Here is a 21,479-nt window from a genome sequence, read left to right as displayed (position 1 = left end):
CTTGCAGTGGCTGGATACACTTACTGAGATGGCTAAAACGTTACACTGATCTGACCATTTTCTGCAATTACATCAACAGTGAGGTGTGCTCAGGGAATTTAATGCTATGCTAATAGAGTCTGTTTTGGAACAGAAATCCAGTTTATATTAATGTTCTTCCAGAGCAGCCACGGCTAACAATCTAGTGATACAGCTGGCAAATGCAGCAGCAGTTGCTCCATACTGAGAACCAGCTCTGAGCCTGCAGGACCATAAAAGCTGCATTAGTAGAGAAAAACCCAGGGGTTATGATTACAGCCAATTCATTAAACATCTTTCTGTAAACAATCAATAGCACAAAGGACACAAGTACCACCAAAGAAGACAAGCGCAGCTCTCAGCCATCAGGCCATTTGTTCCAAAGAGCAACCATTTCTGAGACACAGGGAAATCAACGGGAAAGCGTCACAGAATTCTCTCCCCTTCTGGCTTAGGCGCACGGCTGCCAGGTTCTGCACCAACCTGATGTCTGGAAGTCTATCTGGATAGGGTTGGATAAGCCGTTCACCGCCTCACGCCACATGCCGCCGCCGCCCGGAGACCAGGCGGTGACCACGCAGCGGTACAGCCCGGCGTCAGAGATCTGGGTCTGGTACATCCTGTAGCGGAACTCGTTCTCCTGCACCTTCTCCAGGACCACCCCGTCCACGCGGGTCTGGTCCGTCCAGTCTTCCAGCCGCACCACGGAGTCCTGGTTCAGGGAGATGATGCGAGTGGTTCCGTTGGGGCTCGACTGGTCCGTGAGGGGCTTCTCGGCCGTGATGAGGACGGAGTAGCGTGGTGTCTTGATGTTCTTGGAGGACACTTTGCATGTCATCTCAAAGGTGTGGCCTGCTACAAAGAATGGCTTCAATTTCACCGCCTCCACTGTAAGGGTGTAATCTGAAGAGGGAAGGAAATAAGCAGCAAGAGACGGTTAACAGATAGGTACGGGTATTTCTGCAGCACCATTCAGCCTAGAAGATTACAGACAGGAAAAGCTCCTTTTTTGGAGGAGCAAATCTCAGCACATTTATCTAAACATGTGGACAGCCCAGAATGCTACTCAACAGTGCACATGCACGCAAGTACACAATAGCTTGGGTCAAGATGCACGAATTCAAACACACACCAAATACTCAACAGATAACAGAATACACAGGTTGTAACAAGACAGGATTGTTTTATTCAGTATAAAGATATTAGACAAGATTCAGGGTCCCAGTTTTATACTGGATATGGAAGAGCACCCTCAGTGATGAGGTAATAAGGGCACTGCTGAAATACTCATGACTAATGACAAAAGCTGCCACTTGCTGAATTGGCAGCACTTAGTGTAGCATCTTTTATTTCCCTTGAAAATACACCCTAACAGCAATCCAGACACATTCAGCCAAAAACACACGACAAAAGTTGGTGGTAACAGAAGTCTCCACCCCAGGCATCCCCATACAGATTTACACACACCTCTGCCTCCGTGTCAGTCTTCCCTGCCCTTGCTTCTCACACATTTATTTGCATACAAGCCTACCAGAAGTCTTGACATTTCCCATTTGACATCAAGAATTCCAGTAACACTTACTGCTTAGTTTCCTTCCATTCTCTACTGGCTCCTCAAGCCAAAGAATCCCTTAATTACAGGGTTTGGGAAAATTATACATCTTGGAGCACAGCTCCAAGACACAAAAAATATAAGCTCACAGTGAAAAACTGAGAAAATGAGGAATGACTGAAGTCAGAATCAGATAAAAGGAAAGGGAGTTGTTAGTTTCCTAGCACTGTAATGAAAAGACACCCTGTAAATTAAGGCTCTTCTTAAGGAAGGGAGGGCTGGGGCAGAATACATAGAAGTAATAGTATTGCAAAAATACGGTCAATCCAACTCTCTGGACTTACTTTGCTGTACTTCCTTTATTTAAAAGAGTGTAGATCTGTTTAAAAGCGCCACAGAACCTCTTTATGCAAGTGGAAACTTCTCAAGAAAATGGAAATAAGCAATGGTGAGACTGAAACAATTTCTCAAAATTGAACTTAAATGCAGTAATATTTATGTCCTCCCCACAAGAGCAACAAGATACTTGTCAAGATTACATTTTGCAGTGTTTTGCCTTCAAGCAGCAGTTTTCACAATGAGTAAACACAGCCCACAAGATGAGAAACCTGGTATGACAACTTTAAATCAGTACTGTATAAAGCAGATCACAGTACAAAGCTATATAAAGAAACAGCAGGAGCATTGAAGGCTGAGATGCTTCTAGTGGTCTAGCTGAGCACAGAATTATTTGATACTCCACACCAAACCCCCCTCACACTTCCACCCACTAAGCAAGTGACAATACAACAGTTGTACATTTAGGCACTTGGTACAATCACAAATGAAGTTGTAGAGAGTCAGAGTCATTCGCCTCTCCTTTGTGAAAAGGCTCATCAGATATGAAATTCCAAACTTGAAATCCATTTTTTTCCTCATTCTGTGTCTGTGAGACTCTGATATTTCCTTCTTCAGCTTTTAGGAGCCCAGCACAGATCAGCTTTTCACATATTTTTAGGAGTATAGTAGGCAATTATATTTTGTCCCAAAAGCAGAAGCACAAACAGCTAGTTATACTTTTCTGGCACATATTGTTGCTTTCTAGGCCATATGAGGAGGCTCTGGGCAAAAATCCCTCCTTATTTAGATGTTCTTTATGTTGTTTATCTTCACATCCAGAGCACTGTGTGCTAGACACCAGAAAAGAAATCTTACATTTGGTCTCTGGCATATGTGCTTAGTATTAAACACCCTCACATGTTCAGAGTAGTTCAGCTACAGCTGAGATAACTCTCCCTACTACTTGGGCTTCAAATACCTTAACTTCCACTGTTCCCTGAGCCACAGGTCAGGCAGCAGCAGAAAGGACAGTGTCTTGTCCCCAAAAAGGGCGGAGCAGATTTTGTTCCTAGACGTCCTTTATTAGTTTTCCATTTGAAGGCAATAGCAAATCCTTTTACTAAGTATTTCGGCTAAAGGAAAACAAGAAAGGAGCGGTAGTAGCATGGGACCACAGCAGAAATGCCAATGGTAGAGTTTGTGGAAGAGAACAACTGGGGCCCAGAGATGCAGCTGGAAAACAGTTGATAGAGTTCAAAAGGGTTAGAAACTAGGATGCTGAACAGAGAACAAGGAGATATGTTCTTATGACAGTCCTCTCAAAGCATTTTTCTTCCTTTAAAAACTCCTCAGATCCTTAGTTTGGATGAACACACAAGGCAGGCACCCACTCTTTCTGTTAGACCATAAGAAATCTAGAACAGAACAGAGAAGGGGACACACAACCCATCACACACACCTTACTGAATGTTTCTTTTTGCAACAAAGTCAAAAAAAGATCAAAGGGATGTTTCTGTATGTGCCATAATATTAGAGATGTGCATATGTAGCAAAGTAAAACAACAACAACAAAGAAGGCACCATACCCTATCAAATAGAAAAACCTGGGTCACCACTCTTAATATTCTGGTTCTGTGCCAATATTGTTCTCTTTCAGTAGCAGATGAAATGTAATTAACACTGATTCACCCCCACCTAGAAAAGCATGTAGCTGTCTGTATGTGTAAGAGTGCACATTATGAGAGGGCAGCCCAAAGATTTGGCACTTATCTTAGAAATAACGGTAATCTGCACAGAAAATTAAGAGGGAAAGGAAAGTCTCTTCATGTTTCCTATGTTAGCAGAAATTACTCATCAGATCTTGCAGCATAAGATGAGCCAGAGAGGACGAATGAACGTTTTCTTCCAAGAACTGCAGCCTAAGGTCTCATTTCTAATCTTCTGGGAATTGCGAAGAAAGCAGTGTGTGTCTTGACCACTAATCTACACACTTGCCTGTCTGCATACATGCCTGCAGTCCCACATGGAGTTTCATCTCCTTCTGGTAAAGTCCATGAATGAAAAGCACAATAAAACACACTCTGCTTGGTTATATACAGGAGGCTGCAATCTGCAGTTTACTCTGGAAAGCACTAAGGGAAGAGTTCCTAAGTAAACCATACCCAAAGCTTGGGCACTACTCCAAGACAGAGGGCTAGCAACAGGAAAAATCTAGCCAAATGAGTCAAATAAAATTTGAGTAAACTGTACTTTGGAGCCTGGCAGTGCAAGCTTTTGCCTTCCATCACTGGCCAGTCCAAGTGGTTACACACTGTAAATTCTCCTGTTGCTCTTCTACCACAAAGTGTGTGCTCAGCTTCAAGAGCACTTCCTGGGTAGTGACCAAAACCAGTTTTCACCTAAATCTACGCCAGGCAAATTTCTAGAGAAGCCAAACAACTACAAGAGTAAGGAGACTTGAGAAAACAGCTAACACCCTCCCTGCACTGCTCCAACTCCAGCTGTTAAAGCAGCACAATGGCCAGGGCTGACAGCAACCTCGGAGCCTCACAGCCCTACTTGAGGCTGCTGACAAGAATCTCAGTGTTCATAAAGACCCCTTCATCCCCCAGTGCACTAAGGAGGCTGCAAGTACAGGAATGCAGCAGACGTCAAGGCAGTGACAGCTCTGCTGTGGTAGGAGGAGGTACAACACCCCAAGGTACAACTGCAGCCCCAGCAGCTCTGGAAGCACAACAGGCACACCAAAGCCTGCACTGCAGCCTCCACCTGAACACATCAACTGCTCATGGACACACACCTGGCTTCAGGAACTCTTGTCCCTACAGCCAGACTGGCACATACACATGCAGCTCAGTGCCATGGGGATTTCTTTGCCCAGGAGGAACTGTCTGTCTGTACCACATCGTGTCTGAGATACATCAGCAATGATAAAGAAAAGTAGGTGGCAGAAATATTATCTGTTCTCTATCTGCAGGACTGTCTGAAAGATTAAGGCACCCTTGCTCCCAATTAAGTGTGATGGGAGGGCCTGGGCAAACATTTAGGACAAGTAACATTATGTTAAATACAATTATTTTGTAAATTAAAGACAGAAGTATTAACGAAACCCCAAATAATAGTACCTTTGGGATTTGGAATTTCAATTAAAAGATAATGTTCTCTTCTGCTAAGTGCTCCATGCAGATAGAAAGTTGACAACACTGGTTTAGGAAAAAAAAAAAGCATTGATTCCAAGTTCCACTGTAAGCAGTATCTGTGTTCTAAATGTAAATCATATTTAGAAAAATAAAATTATCTTTTAGAATATCAAACTTTTTTCTGTGTTGAAAATCATTTACAGAACTAGTGAAAAAAGGTTTCCTCCTTCCTTCACCCCTTTTCACTGACTAGAATTTGTACTCTAAATAAGCAAAACATAATACAACTGATGTTTTTAATTTCTGAGATGAGACAGAAATGCCTTCTTTGTCTCCTTGGCAGGGGAGAAAGTAGAAGAGGGGAAGAAACATATCAGGCAGACTATGTCAAAAACAACAGTGATCTATGATAGCAATTGGCTGCATTTGCAAAGCTGAGTAAGCAGAAAGATGTGTGAGCATTACTGGTCCCCGTGGAATAAAACAGAAAACAGAGACAATAAAACCCCAAGTTCAAATGGGCAAACACACAACTTATTATACAATATACAAAAAAGGGGTTTTGACATCTTAACACGATGTTTACATTTTGAATAAAGGCTCTGAACACCCCTCTTTGCTGAGAGACCCACAGACACAACATAAACCCATTTCTCCTTTCTCAAGAATTCAGAACAATTGTTTTCAAAGTGAGATTTCTCCAACCTCCTCTCCCCAAAGCACTGCTCTAAAGTCAACAAAGAAGATGTGAGCAATGAAATAGATGGAAGAAAAGTCTCTGTATAGGCACAAGCTATCCAAGGAAGACGCAAATTTCTGTTCTCTCCTTAGGCAAACACGTGGGAGCCTGGCTGCTAGCTTTTATAAGCACTGGGAGCAGTTAGGGACTCAAATCACCAGAGATACTTGTCAAAACAACAGTCAGAGAGCACAGGCAGCAGCAGATTAACTCCTTCATAGCTGGTGGCTAACAGCACTGGGCTGCCAGCCTGGAGTTCAGAGGAACGGGATATGGCAGGGGACAGGGCACACAGGGAGAGGCATCTGGGGCTGCACTGCTGAAGGGGGAGTCAAAGGATGGAAGAGAAGGGGAAATCAAACCTATATTTCACCCTCCCCACTGCATATACATCTAACATTCTTTTTCAGGAGAGGAAGGTTTTTGCAGGAGAGCTCACTTTCACGTAATAAATCCCCCAACCCCAAGTTTTGCCAACAGAACGTACTTTTCAGCACGGGGACTAGAACATTTACATTCATGCTGCAAAATTAGCAGAGCTTCTGGAACAAAACCAGAAACGAGGGAATGTTCACACCTGTCACGGTTTGTTTTCCCTCAGAAATGTCAACACAGGCTGAGACTTTTCAACTCCAGCTGGTCTCTGTAGCTGCTCCGACGGCGACGATCCATTACACTGGCATGCACATACACACACTCCGTGTTGTGGCATAACACTGAACTAATTGTGACCAACACTCAGCATTAATGAGACTTCTCAGCCCTGCTGGAGAAGCCAGCTTCAGGGGTAAAAAAAAAAACAACCCCGAAACCCAAAATTACAAAAAAGACCTTTCCCAGGACCACTCGCTTGGTCCAGGGATGCATGGAATAACGTGCAAGCAGCCCACCACTTCTCTCTCCACTGAAGCAGAATCACAGCAGATTTCCAATTTGCTGTTCAGGGATTATCCCTAAACAACTTTAAAATTATTTCAAATTGCTTGTCTCTGAAATACAGTTCTCCGCCTGTGGATGCCTAAGCTAGACTGTTAAACTAATCTATCAATATAAATGCAGCTTAGCTAAGCAGTGATTTTTGACAAAGGCATTACATCCTAGGTCATCCTAACCTTTCTGAGGCTGTCCAAGGCCCTCTTGCATGACTTCACTCTCAGCCAAAAAAGTATCACTGTACAGCACATCCAGGAAACACAGATGCCATTTTGAACAAGACTTAAGCAACTTCAGGCAACTATTAAGATTCTAAAAATGCTCCCAGAATAAGTTAAATACTGACTAGAGCTAGTTCACTTCTGCCTAAAAAAGGTCAAGGTCCAAGTAAACCACTGAATTATTTTGTTTACCTACCCACTTATTTTTTGATGCTCTGGTAGTACTATGCCCATGAACATCCTCAGAATTTCCTTTTAAACATGGGCTTATAGAAGAGAAAAACAAAACCACAACTCTCAAACTGTCAGGCAGAGAAGACAAACTGACATTTCACTTTTCACCTCAGTACAACCCTGTTGTTAGCAACAAGATGCATCCTAAAGAGAACAAAATACTTCAAGCCATGAAAGCAGGGAATGATCACAGCAACACCACTGGATACCACCCCTGCCACTTCCAGCCCAGCTCCTGGAAGTCTCAGCAGCTTGGTGGAATCTCTCTTTTGATGGTGTGCCTTCCTTTGCACTTCCACTCCAAACTGTTGCATAAAACTGGTAAAGCAGCGATGTAAAATAAAAGAGTGATGTAAACTAGTTATTCCTCTCCACAGATGCAAGGCCTTTACACAAGCTGACAGTGCTTTTAAACCCTCATAAACACAGAATTCCATTTCCAAAGCCCATTAGCAGGCCTTCTGGCTGACAAGCCTATTCTCAGCCACCCAGGTGCAAAGTTCCTACCTTGTGTAGCCCAGAAAATGTTGACAGGTGTAGAAGTCACATCTTTGCTCTTCACCCAGCTGTTGTTGCGGTGCCTACTCCATGCTGAGATGACACAGAAATAATCCCCTCTGTCACTCTCTGAAGTCCACTGGATTCTCATACTAAAGGTGTCAGCAGACTTTTTATAGAAGATTATTTCCCCATTCTGAATCCTCTCTCTGCCCCTGTCCCCAGGCAGCAGAGCCCAGTCTGCATCCATCGAGGCCAGGAGCTCCTCTGCCACCACGTCGTCACCAGGCAGGTGCTGCCTGTAGTACCAGGAAACAGTGAAGCGGATGTTGGCTTCGGTGTCCTGCACGTTTGTGATCCTGCAATTGAGCTCTGTGGGGTCATCTGAAAACTTGGGTGTTTTAGAGGCATTCAGGAACACATCATAGTCAGGCTCTGCAGGAGAGGAAACAGAAGAAACAGATTAGAAGCTTCAAGAAGGGAGAAAACGGCAGAATTAATTAAAAGATTCAGTAACTTCTAACATCCAGTTTTAGTATCCGAGCTAAGAAGCCAAGTACCACAATATGCATTCTTCTGACAAGACCTTAGAACTTGGACTCTGGTTCTCAGTCTTGCACCAGTCTGACACAGGTTCCCCTAAGTCTGCATTTCCAAACAAGACATTCCATTTCATAGGTCTGGTCAGACCATTTCAGAAAAATCAGGACTAATAGATCTTGTTGAGCAAAATAATACCCTTCTTTAAGCCTGCCCTCAAGAACCCACCTGTGGGTTAAATTTCAACCCAGCCAGCCACTTTTTGCACCTGTCAAAAAGCCTGGGGCACCCTGCAGCAGGACACTGGTTATCCTCTAGCTTTGGACTGACCAGAGACACCCTATTTCCCCAATATCTTTCCAGAGTAAGAGGCCATCTTCCATCTTGAAATGCCTTCCTTTCCACGCTTAACCATCCCATTGTGTCTCTACAACAGTTTAAGAATGGTAAAAAAACAGCCCTTTAAAAGGCAAAGGCTTCACCCACTCAGACATCCAAACCACGGAACACAGAACACCACCGGCACTGGCCACAGGCAGCACCAAGAGGTGAGCACAGTTTATTTCAGTGGTCAGCAGTTCAAATAATACCTAGGTCAATAAATACTAAGTAGGATAAGAGCTGAAGATGTGTAGATCAGAAAAAGCTTCACAGTCTGAATAGAGAAGTATGTGCTGTACAGCTGTGAGGCTGGAATACCTCATGCTGGAAAATCAGTGTCTGAGTTTCAAGGGTTAAGAATGGGGCTGTTGTATTTAAATCTGAAATAGCTGGCTGCCCAAAGCCTGAAAGTGATAAGAGAGCCGCATGACTATTTTCTCTCAGACTACAGAGATAGTAAAGGAAAAAGATTACAGCAAGAACCTCACACCACAAAGGAAATACATATTTATTTACTAGTATTAGAATATTTTTGTCTTGCTGTCTACTATAATTCAGAAAAATGACCAGCTTCCCAACTGTTTGGCCAATACTCATCACACGGCTTTTACAGCCTAACTGTATTCAGCACTCTGTATTTATTTCCTGTTTTATGTTTTACTTGGCATTTTGCCCTCCTAGAAACAATTAACTGAAGCTATAATTGGGACAAAGATGGCAATCCAAGGCTAAAACTTAGGCTTAGCTCACCAACGAGCCAAGATAATAAAGCAACTTAATAGAACTGCTGTGGAAACTCTGTGTGCATATGCACTTTTGGACTTGAGATGCAAAGGATAAAAACAATTGTAGCAAACAAGCTGGGCTGCTGCTATGTCAGCCAGCAGAAAAGATCTCTCACCAGCGTCCTTGCATTTGCAAGAACAAGGGCATTAATACACACCAGACCCCAGAGAATCTGGTAATACTGACGGTGAGTTTCTGTGACATTAAGCAACATAAAATCATAAAAGCACTGCTTACAAAGTGTGTGGTACCTACTACCAGTGAGCATGTGGAGATTTCTGAACATTTTCAGGGTAAGTAAGGCAAAATAAAAAGAAAATGCACAGCACTTTGCACAGGTTATTAACGATGGCCAAACCCCACTTTTGGTGTAAGCCCCCTTAGATCCTACAGCTACACTACTCTTCCTTTCTCATTCACAAGACTAGCTTACTCCAGGGCCTCATGATGTATTGCTCACTCTACAACCCTCTTATCGTTCCCCCTTTGCCTCCCCTTCCCTCAAAAAGAAGGCATTCAAGACCAACTAATATTTTCACAGCAACAGAGACTATGAAAGCAGATGCACTTCTCGAGACAGGGACACAAGAAGGAAAAAGCTGCAAGAACCCCAAGTTCTTAGAAAATCACTTGAGGTTTGTTTTATTTGTGGACAGGGGAAGGACCCTAAGAAGAGAGTTTTCTCTTTGATAGCACCATTCCAGACAGGCACTTCACCCTGACAGACACTCAAATAGAGGATTTAGAAAGAATAAAAGGCTGGCTGGATAAACCTCATTCCTCCACTCTGTCAGCTGTCAAAGAACAGCCTCACTGACAATTCAATGACTTAATACTCCAGGAGCTCTTAACTTCCATTAAGGAGGAGGAGTTGGTGAATTCTGGATGCAGTTGAAAACCTCAAACGCCAAAAATTTATTCTGCTTTCCCTCTCCCTAGCAACCAAGCATCTGCATCTGCTGAAAAGCAGATTTTATTTTCTTCTGTTCCCAAATAATGCCACATTGGAATGGAAAGAGTAGTCCTGCAGGTTCAAGCAAGAGAGCTCATGAGCATGCAAGTGCATTTGTACACACATGAACACACGTGCATGACTGCACATGCACACAAGTGGGGGAAGGAGGGAACACTCACAAATTAAATGCATAATGTGAATGGCTGAATGAGGACAGGAAACGAAGACATTAATCACTTGTGCACTTCTAGTACACATTACAAGTGTACTTGGAGACGGCCACGGCTCAACTGCTCTGCACAGTGCTAAAATGCAACATTTAAAGTCATTGTCGATGGGATTTAACCTTATGGCACAGCCATTTATTGTTGAAAAACAGGCTCTCTGTATGCTGGCCTCATTCAGTACTTTCATGTTGGAGGAGCTCTGCCTTTGTAACTGGGCAGTACCACCAGTTTCTCATGACAAGAGGATCTGAAAGGGGACATTGAAAGAGTTTGGGCCTGGATGCTTGTATCCAGAGCTGGGAACAGGCACCAAGCACTACACCTCTGCCAGTTCACATCCAGTTTCATTCAGGCTTCAAATACCTTGTAAATTTTAGCAGGTGCAGATACCTTACCTACACCATTCTGCAACAACATCCTGAGTTTCACTGCCTCTAAATTGAAGCTATTATCTCTCCAAGAATAAACTAGAGAACTGATTGGGTAGGCTGACATATCTGGAACTATCTGGCATTTTAACTCCAGTTTAACTGAAGTTTCATTTTTAGTACTTCTCCCAGGTAACTTTACTTCTAAGGATATTTGCATAAAGAGAAACATGTATGTGAGAGAGATCCCTACATATTAGACAACAGATGCAAACAAAAGAAACATTTGTGCAGGAGAGATTGTGCAAGGTCCTCTCCCTTTTCTGATGGGGCCAAGGACTGAGGGATACATTACCCATGAAGTCTGACAGCAACAATCACTCACCTAGTGCTGTCACCACCACACTGACAGGTGCAGAGGTCCTCTCCACCACCTTATGCCAGCTCCCATTGTGCAGTGGAACCCAGATAGCAGCTTCACAGAAGTAGTAGCCAGAGTCCTCCACATCTACATCACGCACCAAGAGGCGATAGGAGTTCCTGTCCACATGGCTGAGGCTGATAAGGGTTGAATCACTGACAACAGAATCGTGGTCCATGCTCAGCAAGAGCTGAGCATCTGACAAGGTGTCGTCTGGTGATGCAGAAAAATACCACATCACCTCTGCTTGGAAAATACCACTTCTGTCTGTTGTGATGTTGCATGTAAGATCCAGGGAGTCTCTTTCGGTCACAGACACATTGCTGGTTGAGATGACCACATCTAGAGCTTGGAAAGAGAGACACAAAAATTCAAACAAAAAAATACTTGTTTTTATTTATCACTTTTAATAAACATAGTTCATTCTAAGTCATCCAGAACTTCACATTCTATAACAGGAGGTTCTGAACAGGCTCAGGAGCCCAACCCTCAAATGCCTGTTGGATATTGAGCTGAGTGATCTATTACAAGGGATTACACATTATCAGTCAAGCAAGGGATGTGTGATGAGGGCAGAGGGGAGAAAGGGAGGGAGAACAGCATTTTTATAACTCAACAGCAACTGGTCCATGAAGGCTTTGTCTCATCCACAGACTGCACATCACCTTTGCATAGCAGGAAAACGTGTACAGGATTTTTCAGTCTCAGAGGAGGGTCAAAGTGTTTTGGGACTATGCCTTATAAGACCAAGCAGCTACAGAAATTGGAACTCAACTTGGTTCCTGCTGACATTTTTGAGCTCCTCAAATAGAGCAGATTTAGATGAGAAGCAGCCATGGCCATACATTGGAGTCCTGGCTGACCTCAGGTGTGCTGCAAAAACATGAAATGGAAACCAACAGAAGGCAGCAGTAACTCGCTATACTGCTGATTTGTCCATTTACTGCTCAGAACAACGTACACTGGGGACTTCAAAGGAACACCAACAGCCACTCCAAACACACTTAGCAACCACTGGCCAGTGAATATTTTTAATATACATATCACATATGGTCACAGGCAGCATTCAAACAGGACCAGATACAGAATATTAAAAGAAAACCATGGAACCACTGTGTCAAGACCAGGCTACCACCTGTCTTCACTTGCTCATTGACTCGCTCTACACTGCCTGAAGATTAGATCTGGGTCTCAGTGCAGCACCATTCTCACAGCGTGTAATGCAGCTGCTCTTAAAGTCTCCACTCAGGCCAGTGGACAGGGCTGCTACAGCAGTGGCTCTTCTCAGCATGAGCAAGAATAGAGATACTTGCTTTAAACCACCAGCTGTGTGTCTGCTGAGATTAGTGACTTCTATGTAAAACCATGTTCTACTACAACATAGTTCCCCATCTGTATAAACTTCCTCGGACAATTTTCTGGAATGAGGCACAACACATGAAGGCTAGAGCCAAACTGAGTAGTCAGAACTGTTGCAAATAAACCCAAGCTATGTTCATTCTCACCCTTCACCACCTGATAACACAGAGCAGTCAAACTGTACAGAGGGTAGCAGGCCCCACCTGAGTGCTGAAACCAAGTCCAGATGAATCTCTCACTGGGACTCCCCTCACTGTCTTATCATGGGATTGGAATCAGCAGGAAAGCCTAGCTAATTTAACAGACTAATACCAGAATACAAAATAAGACTCATCTGCAAGGTTAAGAGCAGCAATTCTCCAAGCAACATTTCTGTCTTCATGAAAGTGATGGGCATTCACAATCTGGCAATATATGCACATAGAGGGACCTGGAGAGAGTTTACCCATAGGCATATAACCATTTACATCTCAAGTTCTTTTAGCATGCAAGTGCAGAGATTTCAGATGTCAGCACAAGATGCTCTTCAAGTCCTTCTACAGGATGTGTACACAGCATTTTGCTGGAGTATAACCTACCCCCCTTTAGTATAACTTCGAAAAAGCCCTCATGCCCCTGACAAAGTGCCAGCGCTGCTAATGACTGAGCTTAAAATGAAGGTGAAAAAACCCAAAGGAAAAACAAACAAAATCCCCACAACAAACAAACCACACACCCAAACCACATCAAAGAACTGTACCCCTACTGGTCTTGGCTAGCTCATGCTATTTTCAGCCACTGCTTAAAACCCACCTACTTAAACCAACACTGCAAAGGTGTGACAAAATCGAGAATTACAGCCCATTATTAGGTAAGTCCTGTGTCAGCAGAAAGCACCAGCAAGCTTTGCTGTGCAACAGACACCCTGAAAAAGAGGGGGCAGATTGATCCTGTCAAAATTCACAGGCTAAGTACCACCGAGACACTAAAACTACATCCAAATGAGCCAATCAAAAAAAAACCCAGACTTTTGGGTTCTCCCTATAGTGATTAAGGGATTACAAAAATCAAAAGATACTCTTCCTGTCTGAACAGTTCTGAAATACCATGATAATCTCATATTTCTGAAGGACCATCACTGCCTGTTTTTCCACCTATTGAGTGATAAGGTGCATCACCCCCGCCCTCCCTCCTCCAACCAGCAGTGATAATGCTAATGCAATCAAGTGCTTAGTGCATCTAGTCCTAAATCTGTATGGGCAGAGATATCTGGATATCCTCAGCATAGCGCTGCATGTATTTTTGTCTCCTTAGCCAAGCATGCAATGATGTGTTTAACAGAACCATTACTGCCCCAGACCCCTGCCAACACAGTAGAGCAATCAGACCAGCGATAAAAATCATTGGGTAATTTGCCCTGTTAAACTATCACTGCCTTCCTTCTTTCTCTTGATCTTTCCGTGCTATTTTAATAAACAGCATAAAGAAAAGCTTCACATGTAACACTGAATCACAAGCCACATCCACAGGGGAAGCACAGCTGTTCAGTGCTACGGAACCCTGTATTAATAAGAGAGCAGAGGGAAGGCTTTGGGTGACCAGGCGATATATACAAAGTTTATTTGGAAATATAAAAACCACGAGCACTCTGAAGTGAACAAAGGATGAGATAAAATCTAGGTCTAGGCATCTAAGAGGTTCCAGACAAACCTTCCATGCCCTCAACCCCCTTTTCTCCAAAATAAAGCTAGGAAAATTATATCATGGGTGTAAACAGGCCAGCTATCCAAACAGCACTCCAGGTTCTGCTGGAATGCACCCTCACTGTTCAGCTGACCCCAAAGCACCAGAGTGTGGACACAGCCCAGCGCTGTGACCGCAGCCCGCCAGGAACACTCACCGGTCCTCTGGATTGACACGGTGGCGATCTCCACGCTCTTCTCCTGGATCTTCTGCCAGGAGCCATCGGCCCCTCTGACCCACTCGCTCACGAGGCACCTGTAGGCCCCGCCGTCCGCGGAGGAGGCCTGGGACACGGACAAGCGGTACGTGTCGTTGGCGCCCGTGTCCAGGCGGATGTCCCCGCTGCGGTAGCGCTCCTCGTAGCCGGGGCCCGGCTGGAACTTGCCCTCATGAGTCAAGGAGAGGATGTCCCGCCAGGAGGACCCGCTCTTGACCTGCCAGGTGACGTGCAGGTGGGTGTGCTCCGGGGAGGTGGTGGTCGCTGAGCAGCGCAGCTTGAAGGAGTCGCCCTCAGACAGCCGGAGGGACGTCGAGGAACGAGCCTTGGAACCGCTCACAGACAAGCCGTCAGAAATCACTATTAGAGAGAAAAAAAACCAAAACAACAAAAAGAAAAGACCAAAAGATACAAGCATCATAAAACAGAATCAAGAAGAGAACACCCACAGTGAGCTGTTCAGATGTGAGGCAATAAAACCACCACAAAGCAACACCTTGCCAATCATTCCTTCCTCCACACATAAATATATTCCAGGAAGGAGAAAATTCAGCTGAAAAAGCACTCAAGGAAGTGCTCTGCTTTAAACAAGCCAAGACAAGAATTCATCTATCCTTCCACTCAATTTGCAAGACAAGAATTCATTTACCCTTCCATTCACTTTAGTTTCTCATCCAAAAGTCATCATTTTGACTATTCCCATACAAAACTAATCTTGATATTCATGTGAGTAAAAGATAAGACACAGGAAAAAAAAAACCTGTCCAAATTTAATACTGAAAAATGCTAAGTGATAGAGCAAAGCTAGAACAAGACTGTAGTATCAAAATGCTAAAGAAGAAAAAAGAAGATTACCTCCTTCATACAGAATGATCCCTAAATGACACTAAAACTGAGAGAGAAAACAGCCTGTGTTTTTTACCTGAACTTAGCTTCTCTACCCAGAGCCTTAGGGACATGAAATATTTGCAGACATCTTCAGAATACCCACCACTTAGTGTTTTATTTACATATTTACTAGACAGAAAAAAAGAAAAGTGGTGTTTATAGTAAACAGCCTCTCTTCACTTCTTCACCTCACTTGCCTTTTGCTATCATATTTCCCAATTTTAAATTCTGGCTTTAGGAGAATTAAAGAGCAATGATAATAAGAAGAAAGAAAACAAAAAAAATCACAATGATCATAAACAACAGAAAGTCAACATTTTTAAGGGTAATCAATATCAAAAACAAATTTAAAGCACACCTCACTCTTCAGAAATACCTTTCACTTGGACCTCTGCATCATAATTTCCCTGAACGGTGGCATCAGTGCTGGGCGTGGAACATTTGTATCTCCCTTGGTCAGCTGGCTGGATGTTCCTAATCACAAGTTCCACAGCATCGTTGCTGCTCCGTCTCAGTTTGATATCCCCGCGGCCCACGCGTTTTTGGTACTCCTCAGAGGTGAAGGTAGAATCCCAGGTACTCACTATCCGCACGAAGTCAGCCTCCCGGGAGAACTCCCAGTCAAAGTTCTGCTCACTGGGCCCGTCATAGTCACTCACGCTGCAGGGGATCGCCACCTCCGTGCCCACCACCCGAATGAGGGGACCCTTGGGCACTCTCACAATGCGCCCTCTGCAGAAAGCTAGGCGGGAGAATAAAGAATAACACACAGTCAAGGATAAGCTTCAAACAGGAAAGAAACAAAAATTAAATATGCCCAGGTTCGGTATCGCACTCTGCAGAAAGCAAAAACTAGTAAGAGCAATATTGCCCATTAACATTTAAATCTCACTGGAGTGGGAGCCTCTAAACACACCATTTTTAGTGTGGGCAATCATTGTTCACTCCTTATTTAATATCACATGAGATAACAAAATACTGAGAGAGATAATTGTAAACAGAAAAAAAAAAAAGATAACTAAGCATAGATCCAATGGATAGCAGTTTCTCTACTACAAGGCAAGTGCTACGTAAGACCATATGTTGTATAAACAACATTAATAAGTGGTTTTCATTACTACAATGAAGCCATAATCTAATCAGGAATTTTTATAAGACTTCTGCTGATACCATTAGAGAGTCTGAGGTAGGAAATTAACTCTCCCCTAGATTGAGGGTCATGAGACTTTTAAGTTGACTGTCTCCAAAAATGAGTATAGTCACAGCTGCCCTGAAGGGTCATGGCTTCTCTCACAAAGGTGAGATTCCTTGCCCTCCAAATTGATTTAAAAGTAAGAACTGATTATAACAGACACAGTTTGCTGGAGTGGATTTCTGCAACCACAAGTTTTCTCTTTGGTGAAAGCCCAGAACCCGGGAGCATGAGGAGAGCAGGCTCCCTCCAAAGTGGAGGAACACACAGTGCTTAGACCATGTTTTCTGGTCTCACCAGAAGGATAGAAGGACAGCAGCAGTTTTCTGCAGAAGGCTGGCAAAGCAGTATGTTATGCTCCAGGCAGAAGCGTGAACCACTTAAACAAGCCAGAGGACCTGGCAAAGACACAGCAAGAGACTCTTCTGATTTGGCTCTGTAGTCCAGAGAATAACCCCGGCAGCTGCACATGGATTTTGGCAGGTCTTTACTTCTCCAAAGAGCAAACTGCTTTGATTCATAGTTCCAACCAGAAAAATCTCTTAAGAGACGAGTACTACCTAAACTCAGCCTCCAAACATGAACAGCTTACTGCATCCCAGCACCTTCACATCCATAGTAAATATTTTAACAGCCAGGTAGAACGGAAGCCAGAACACTGAAGGACAGATCTTGATACAAACAAGTAGACATCTAACAACACCAGAAGCAATTGGACCAAAAAACTAACCTGAGATACCACAGAGGAAAAGACAAATTTAAACAAACAACCTCCCAACACACAAAGTACAGCATCCCACATCTGCTACATTTCACCAAGTCTATTGGGAAAGCCACCAGCTAGTGACATGAACACAAATATATTTGCTGAGCCTTTCCCTCCTATCATTGCGCATCATCTTGCAGTAGATTAGAACTCCACTTGCTGGCTTAGGCCCATTATGCCAATGGGTGTCCAAGTGTGGGCAAAAGAGCCTTGTGAACAGAAACCCCCCACTGAGGAACCTACTACAAAGCACAGCTTTTCCCCTCCAGAGCAGTGTGGAGAAGGATGTGTTAAAGAACAAAATTTCTGTGGGCATTTAAAAACTACACAAGCAGCTGTACATACTGAGCATAACTGCCAGAGAAAAAGCATCCTTTTATTTGCAGTTACAGTTCAGCAAACAGTTGAACCAAGGGCTGACAGTGCCTTTACCTCCCAGTTCAGAACTCTACCATGCTCTTTACTTTGCAGGCTGTTCACGTGTACAGGCTCAGTCATAATAGTCCAATTTCCTCACTGCCACGACCTTCTGTATTCAACATTAGTACTTCATTAAACTTATTTGTAATGCAGACTGGGGTTAATCTCCTACCCCTTCTATCCCTCCCAGAAGACTGTTATTATATACCTGATCAAGTGATTGACTAGTCCTAATAATGAAGCTGGACTTTGCTGCACCATTCACATGATCATTGGAGAGGAAAACCTCCACTGACAATGTATTGTTCCACAGACAGATGTCTTCAAGGACACATCTCCTGACCCAAGCACCATGCTAAAATCATAAAATCATCCACACAGAAAAACAATCTACAAAAAATAAAGCAAGCTACAGGACTCTGATACACTTCCTCATGAAGTCTGAAGTTGCATTCAATCCTTCAGCTTATCCTCTTACAGAAAGCAGTAAGAGCAGCAGGTAAGCTTTAAAGCCTGACAGTCAAACCAGCTTCCAGCAAACCACTGTGAGAAGTCAGCTCAGGATCCTGACTGAGGGCACTCTTCAAACACTGACATCTCTCCAGAAAATACTCTCTGGTGACACTAAAGCAAGCAGACAACACGGTTCTGCATGTGTCTTCAGCTGTAGACCCACATACCGTGCACTGCACTAATCCAATCTAGAGGTGACAAAGGCATGACTAATGTGGCAAGAGCTGCACATTTGTGTTTGAGATTAGCACTGACAGCTCAGTTCCTCTTCTTCCAAGGTCACTAAAGACCCTTTGACACTAAATGAAGGTAGGGGGTGATTAGCACCTTCCTAGGAAAAGGCAAACCAAAGTGAAAGATAGGAGCACAGGGAGTCCTCACCAGATCTGTAAAGCCATGACTATCCCCCTCCCCTCCCCACAGCACAGTCCCACAAGCAATTCCTGCTTAACTCAGGGCTGGAAGGAAGGCAGTGGAACAGAGGTGTAACAGAATTTTATACTTTACAAACAATAATATTTCTTATTGCTAAGATAAATCAGGATTCTGGTAAGGCAGGAGCAGAGGCAACATCACCAAACAGGAGAATGAGAACTTCTGGCAGAGCAGCTGCTCTGCCCTCTCCACAAGTGAGGAGAAGTGTGCACAGCACAGGCACTCCAAGGGTAAGCTGGATTTCTAAGTGACCCAGCAGGCTGGGGATTCAAGGTTCTGCCTTTGGTCCTGCAGCAAGACTATCCCCGGAGACTAAATAAGGTGTTACGTTCTTTGCTGTGCATTAGGAATTAAAATTTCATGTAACTGTGGCAGAAGTAGCTACAGACACAGTGCTACAGACACTGATCTTGGCAAAAGGTGAGCTCCACATTACTCTGGCAGCTAAGTGAGGAGCTTTTGCAAGTATTTTATTCTTACAGAGCCCTGTGTTACTTGCATACAGCCCCTCACCTTCCCAGAGCAATCATGATACAAGAGCTTAAAACTATGCAAATTTGTTGGAAACATTTATTTTTCGTGACACTCAATATATTTCACTGTTAATATACGGTGACAAGTTTTTAATGAATTCATCTGAATCCCATTTAACTATAGAAACAGATGGAAGAGGACAAAACAATGTATACACTAGTGACAGAAGAAAACAGACCTTTGACAATTCTGTATTTCTCAGCATCACTGATCCCAAAGATGTTTATTTAGTAAGAACTCAATAACTGGATCTGAGTTACTGTTGGACATCAAATTTGCCCAAGGACAAGGTAAACTGCCTAAATACAAAACTTTATTTTTATTGAGTTACCAGACCACCAGAGGAAATTGCAAGGAACTATTTTGCAAACAAAAGATAATGGAGTCCCTGTAAGGAGGACAGCACATAAACACAAGACACGGGATGTATTCTTTGGGTTCCTGAAACAGGTGACAGCATTACCAGGCAACACTGGTCCTTTTGCAGGGCTGGGCCAGAAACACACGAATGTAAGACAGCCACAAGAGTCCTTGTCAAGCACTTGATTAGAGGATTCTCCTGTGGGAATGCATGAAATAGTCCACTAGAAACATGGACAAAGTGTGGCTCAAGGTAGAATAATAATAAACTGGGGTCTACCATATTAGTAAGACAGGGGCAAGACAGCTCAGACATAGCCAAGGCAGTTTTGGGCTAGTATTTTTTCCCTAGCAATGGTTTATAAATTTGTTCCACCACCTAGATGCACCATCACATTGCTGGCATTAAATTAAATCCTTCCAAAAAGAAGAACAAGGAAGGCAGATGACTGAGTAGATGAGTCGTGAAGTCAATCCAGGCACACTAAATAGCATCTTGTCATTTTGAGGATAACCAAGAAAACAAGGCAGAAAAATTGTGCAGGATCTACAGAAAAGGTAGTCTGTGTAAACTCTCAAGAAGCTACGAAACTCCTCAAGGAAAGGGCTGGTTAGGGATTTCGCCTTGCATTAGGGACATGTGGAAAGTCTTCTAGGAGCTTCATTTTCATATACATTTTGCATCCACGTATCACTTAGGAAAGAACAGGACAAAAAGTAACCTGGGGAGCCTTCCACAAGGCTGAGAAGGTATTATTGTTGCAAAGAACACACTTGTGCTTCAGCACTCTTTCACAAGGTGTTTCCTCCAGCCTGCACTAGACAGCTCTATCTAATAAGAAAACATGTTCTTGTAGCAGCCCAGAGAAGGAGGTCGCCTCCACATCCGCCAGCCAAAGGAAAATGCAATCTGACATGCAGTAGGAAGCCAATTAAAGTCAAAAAAGTAAGAGCTAACGAATGAGTAAATTGGCTCAGACTAAGCACTCGAGCCTCTGCATCAGAAAGACTTAGAACACACAGTCCAGCTCCTCAACCAAGGCAGTCACAGGAGACACAGCGACAACTTTGCTGACGCCTTTCATCTCAAAAGAGCTTTCCAAACAAAAGGTTGTTTCATTTGCCAACTAAACATTACCATGTCTGGGAAGGAAATACCCAGCAGCCTTTTCAAATTCACAACCGTCTATGACAGGAAAAAAAATACTGCAGCCAACTTTGCAAATGGTGGTAATGATCCTCCCTCCCTGAACTCCTCCATTTATTTCCAGTCAAAGCAACACTTGCTGCAGCACTGTGGGAGTGGGCTGAGCAGGGGCAACCCTTCTTGTGCCACACCAGAGTGTGAGTAATGGATCCCCTACCATTACAGCTATTTCTAGCAAAATCCCAAATTTCTCACTTCTGTACTGAACTGCTTAACTATAGTGTTTGTGATGCATGAAGCCATTTTCCAAACTGAAGGGGAAAAAAAAATTTTTGCCTATTTTTTTTATTAGCCCACCAGAGTCACGCCCACTCAAATACTCTTCCTTCTCTTTCAAAAAAGAATTTATGAGGCTCCTGATGGAAAGCATTCAGCAACTTTCCCTAGCAAGCAGGCAGGTGAAGGGACAGGCAGCATACCACACATTCACAGGCTCTCCTCTTTGGAAGGAGAGCCAAAGCATATCAGCACACAAGATTATAATCTTTATCTCCAATCTGCCCCTTCTCCCCTTGCCTTTCCTCCCAGCTTCAAC

General features: G+C 43.5%; 1 protein-coding gene across 1 annotated transcript in view; it reads right to left on the bottom strand.

The window, feature by feature from the left end:
* Positions 1-21,479, bottom strand: part of PTGFRN (prostaglandin F2 receptor inhibitor) — a 62,651-nt gene that overhangs the window by 21,175 nt on the left and 19,997 nt on the right. The window contains exons 3-7 of the mRNA XM_066338334.1: positions 15,894-16,259; positions 14,570-14,989; positions 11,296-11,679; positions 7,663-8,088; positions 502-921 (exon numbers count right to left, since the gene is read on the bottom strand). Coding sequence (XP_066194431.1) covers positions 502-921; positions 7,663-8,088; positions 11,296-11,679; positions 14,570-14,989; positions 15,894-16,259 — 2,016 coding nt within the window. The remainder of the gene's footprint in view (positions 1-501; positions 922-7,662; positions 8,089-11,295; positions 11,680-14,569; positions 14,990-15,893; positions 16,260-21,479) is intronic.

Source organism: Sylvia atricapilla, chromosome 2 (genome assembly GCF_009819655.1).
Source record: "Sylvia atricapilla isolate bSylAtr1 chromosome 2, bSylAtr1.pri, whole genome shotgun sequence".
Lineage (NCBI taxonomy): Eukaryota > Metazoa > Chordata > Aves > Passeriformes > Sylviidae > Sylvia > Sylvia atricapilla.
The sequence above is the reverse complement of the archived record's forward strand: the minus strand, read 5'-3'. Positions and strand labels throughout refer to the sequence as shown.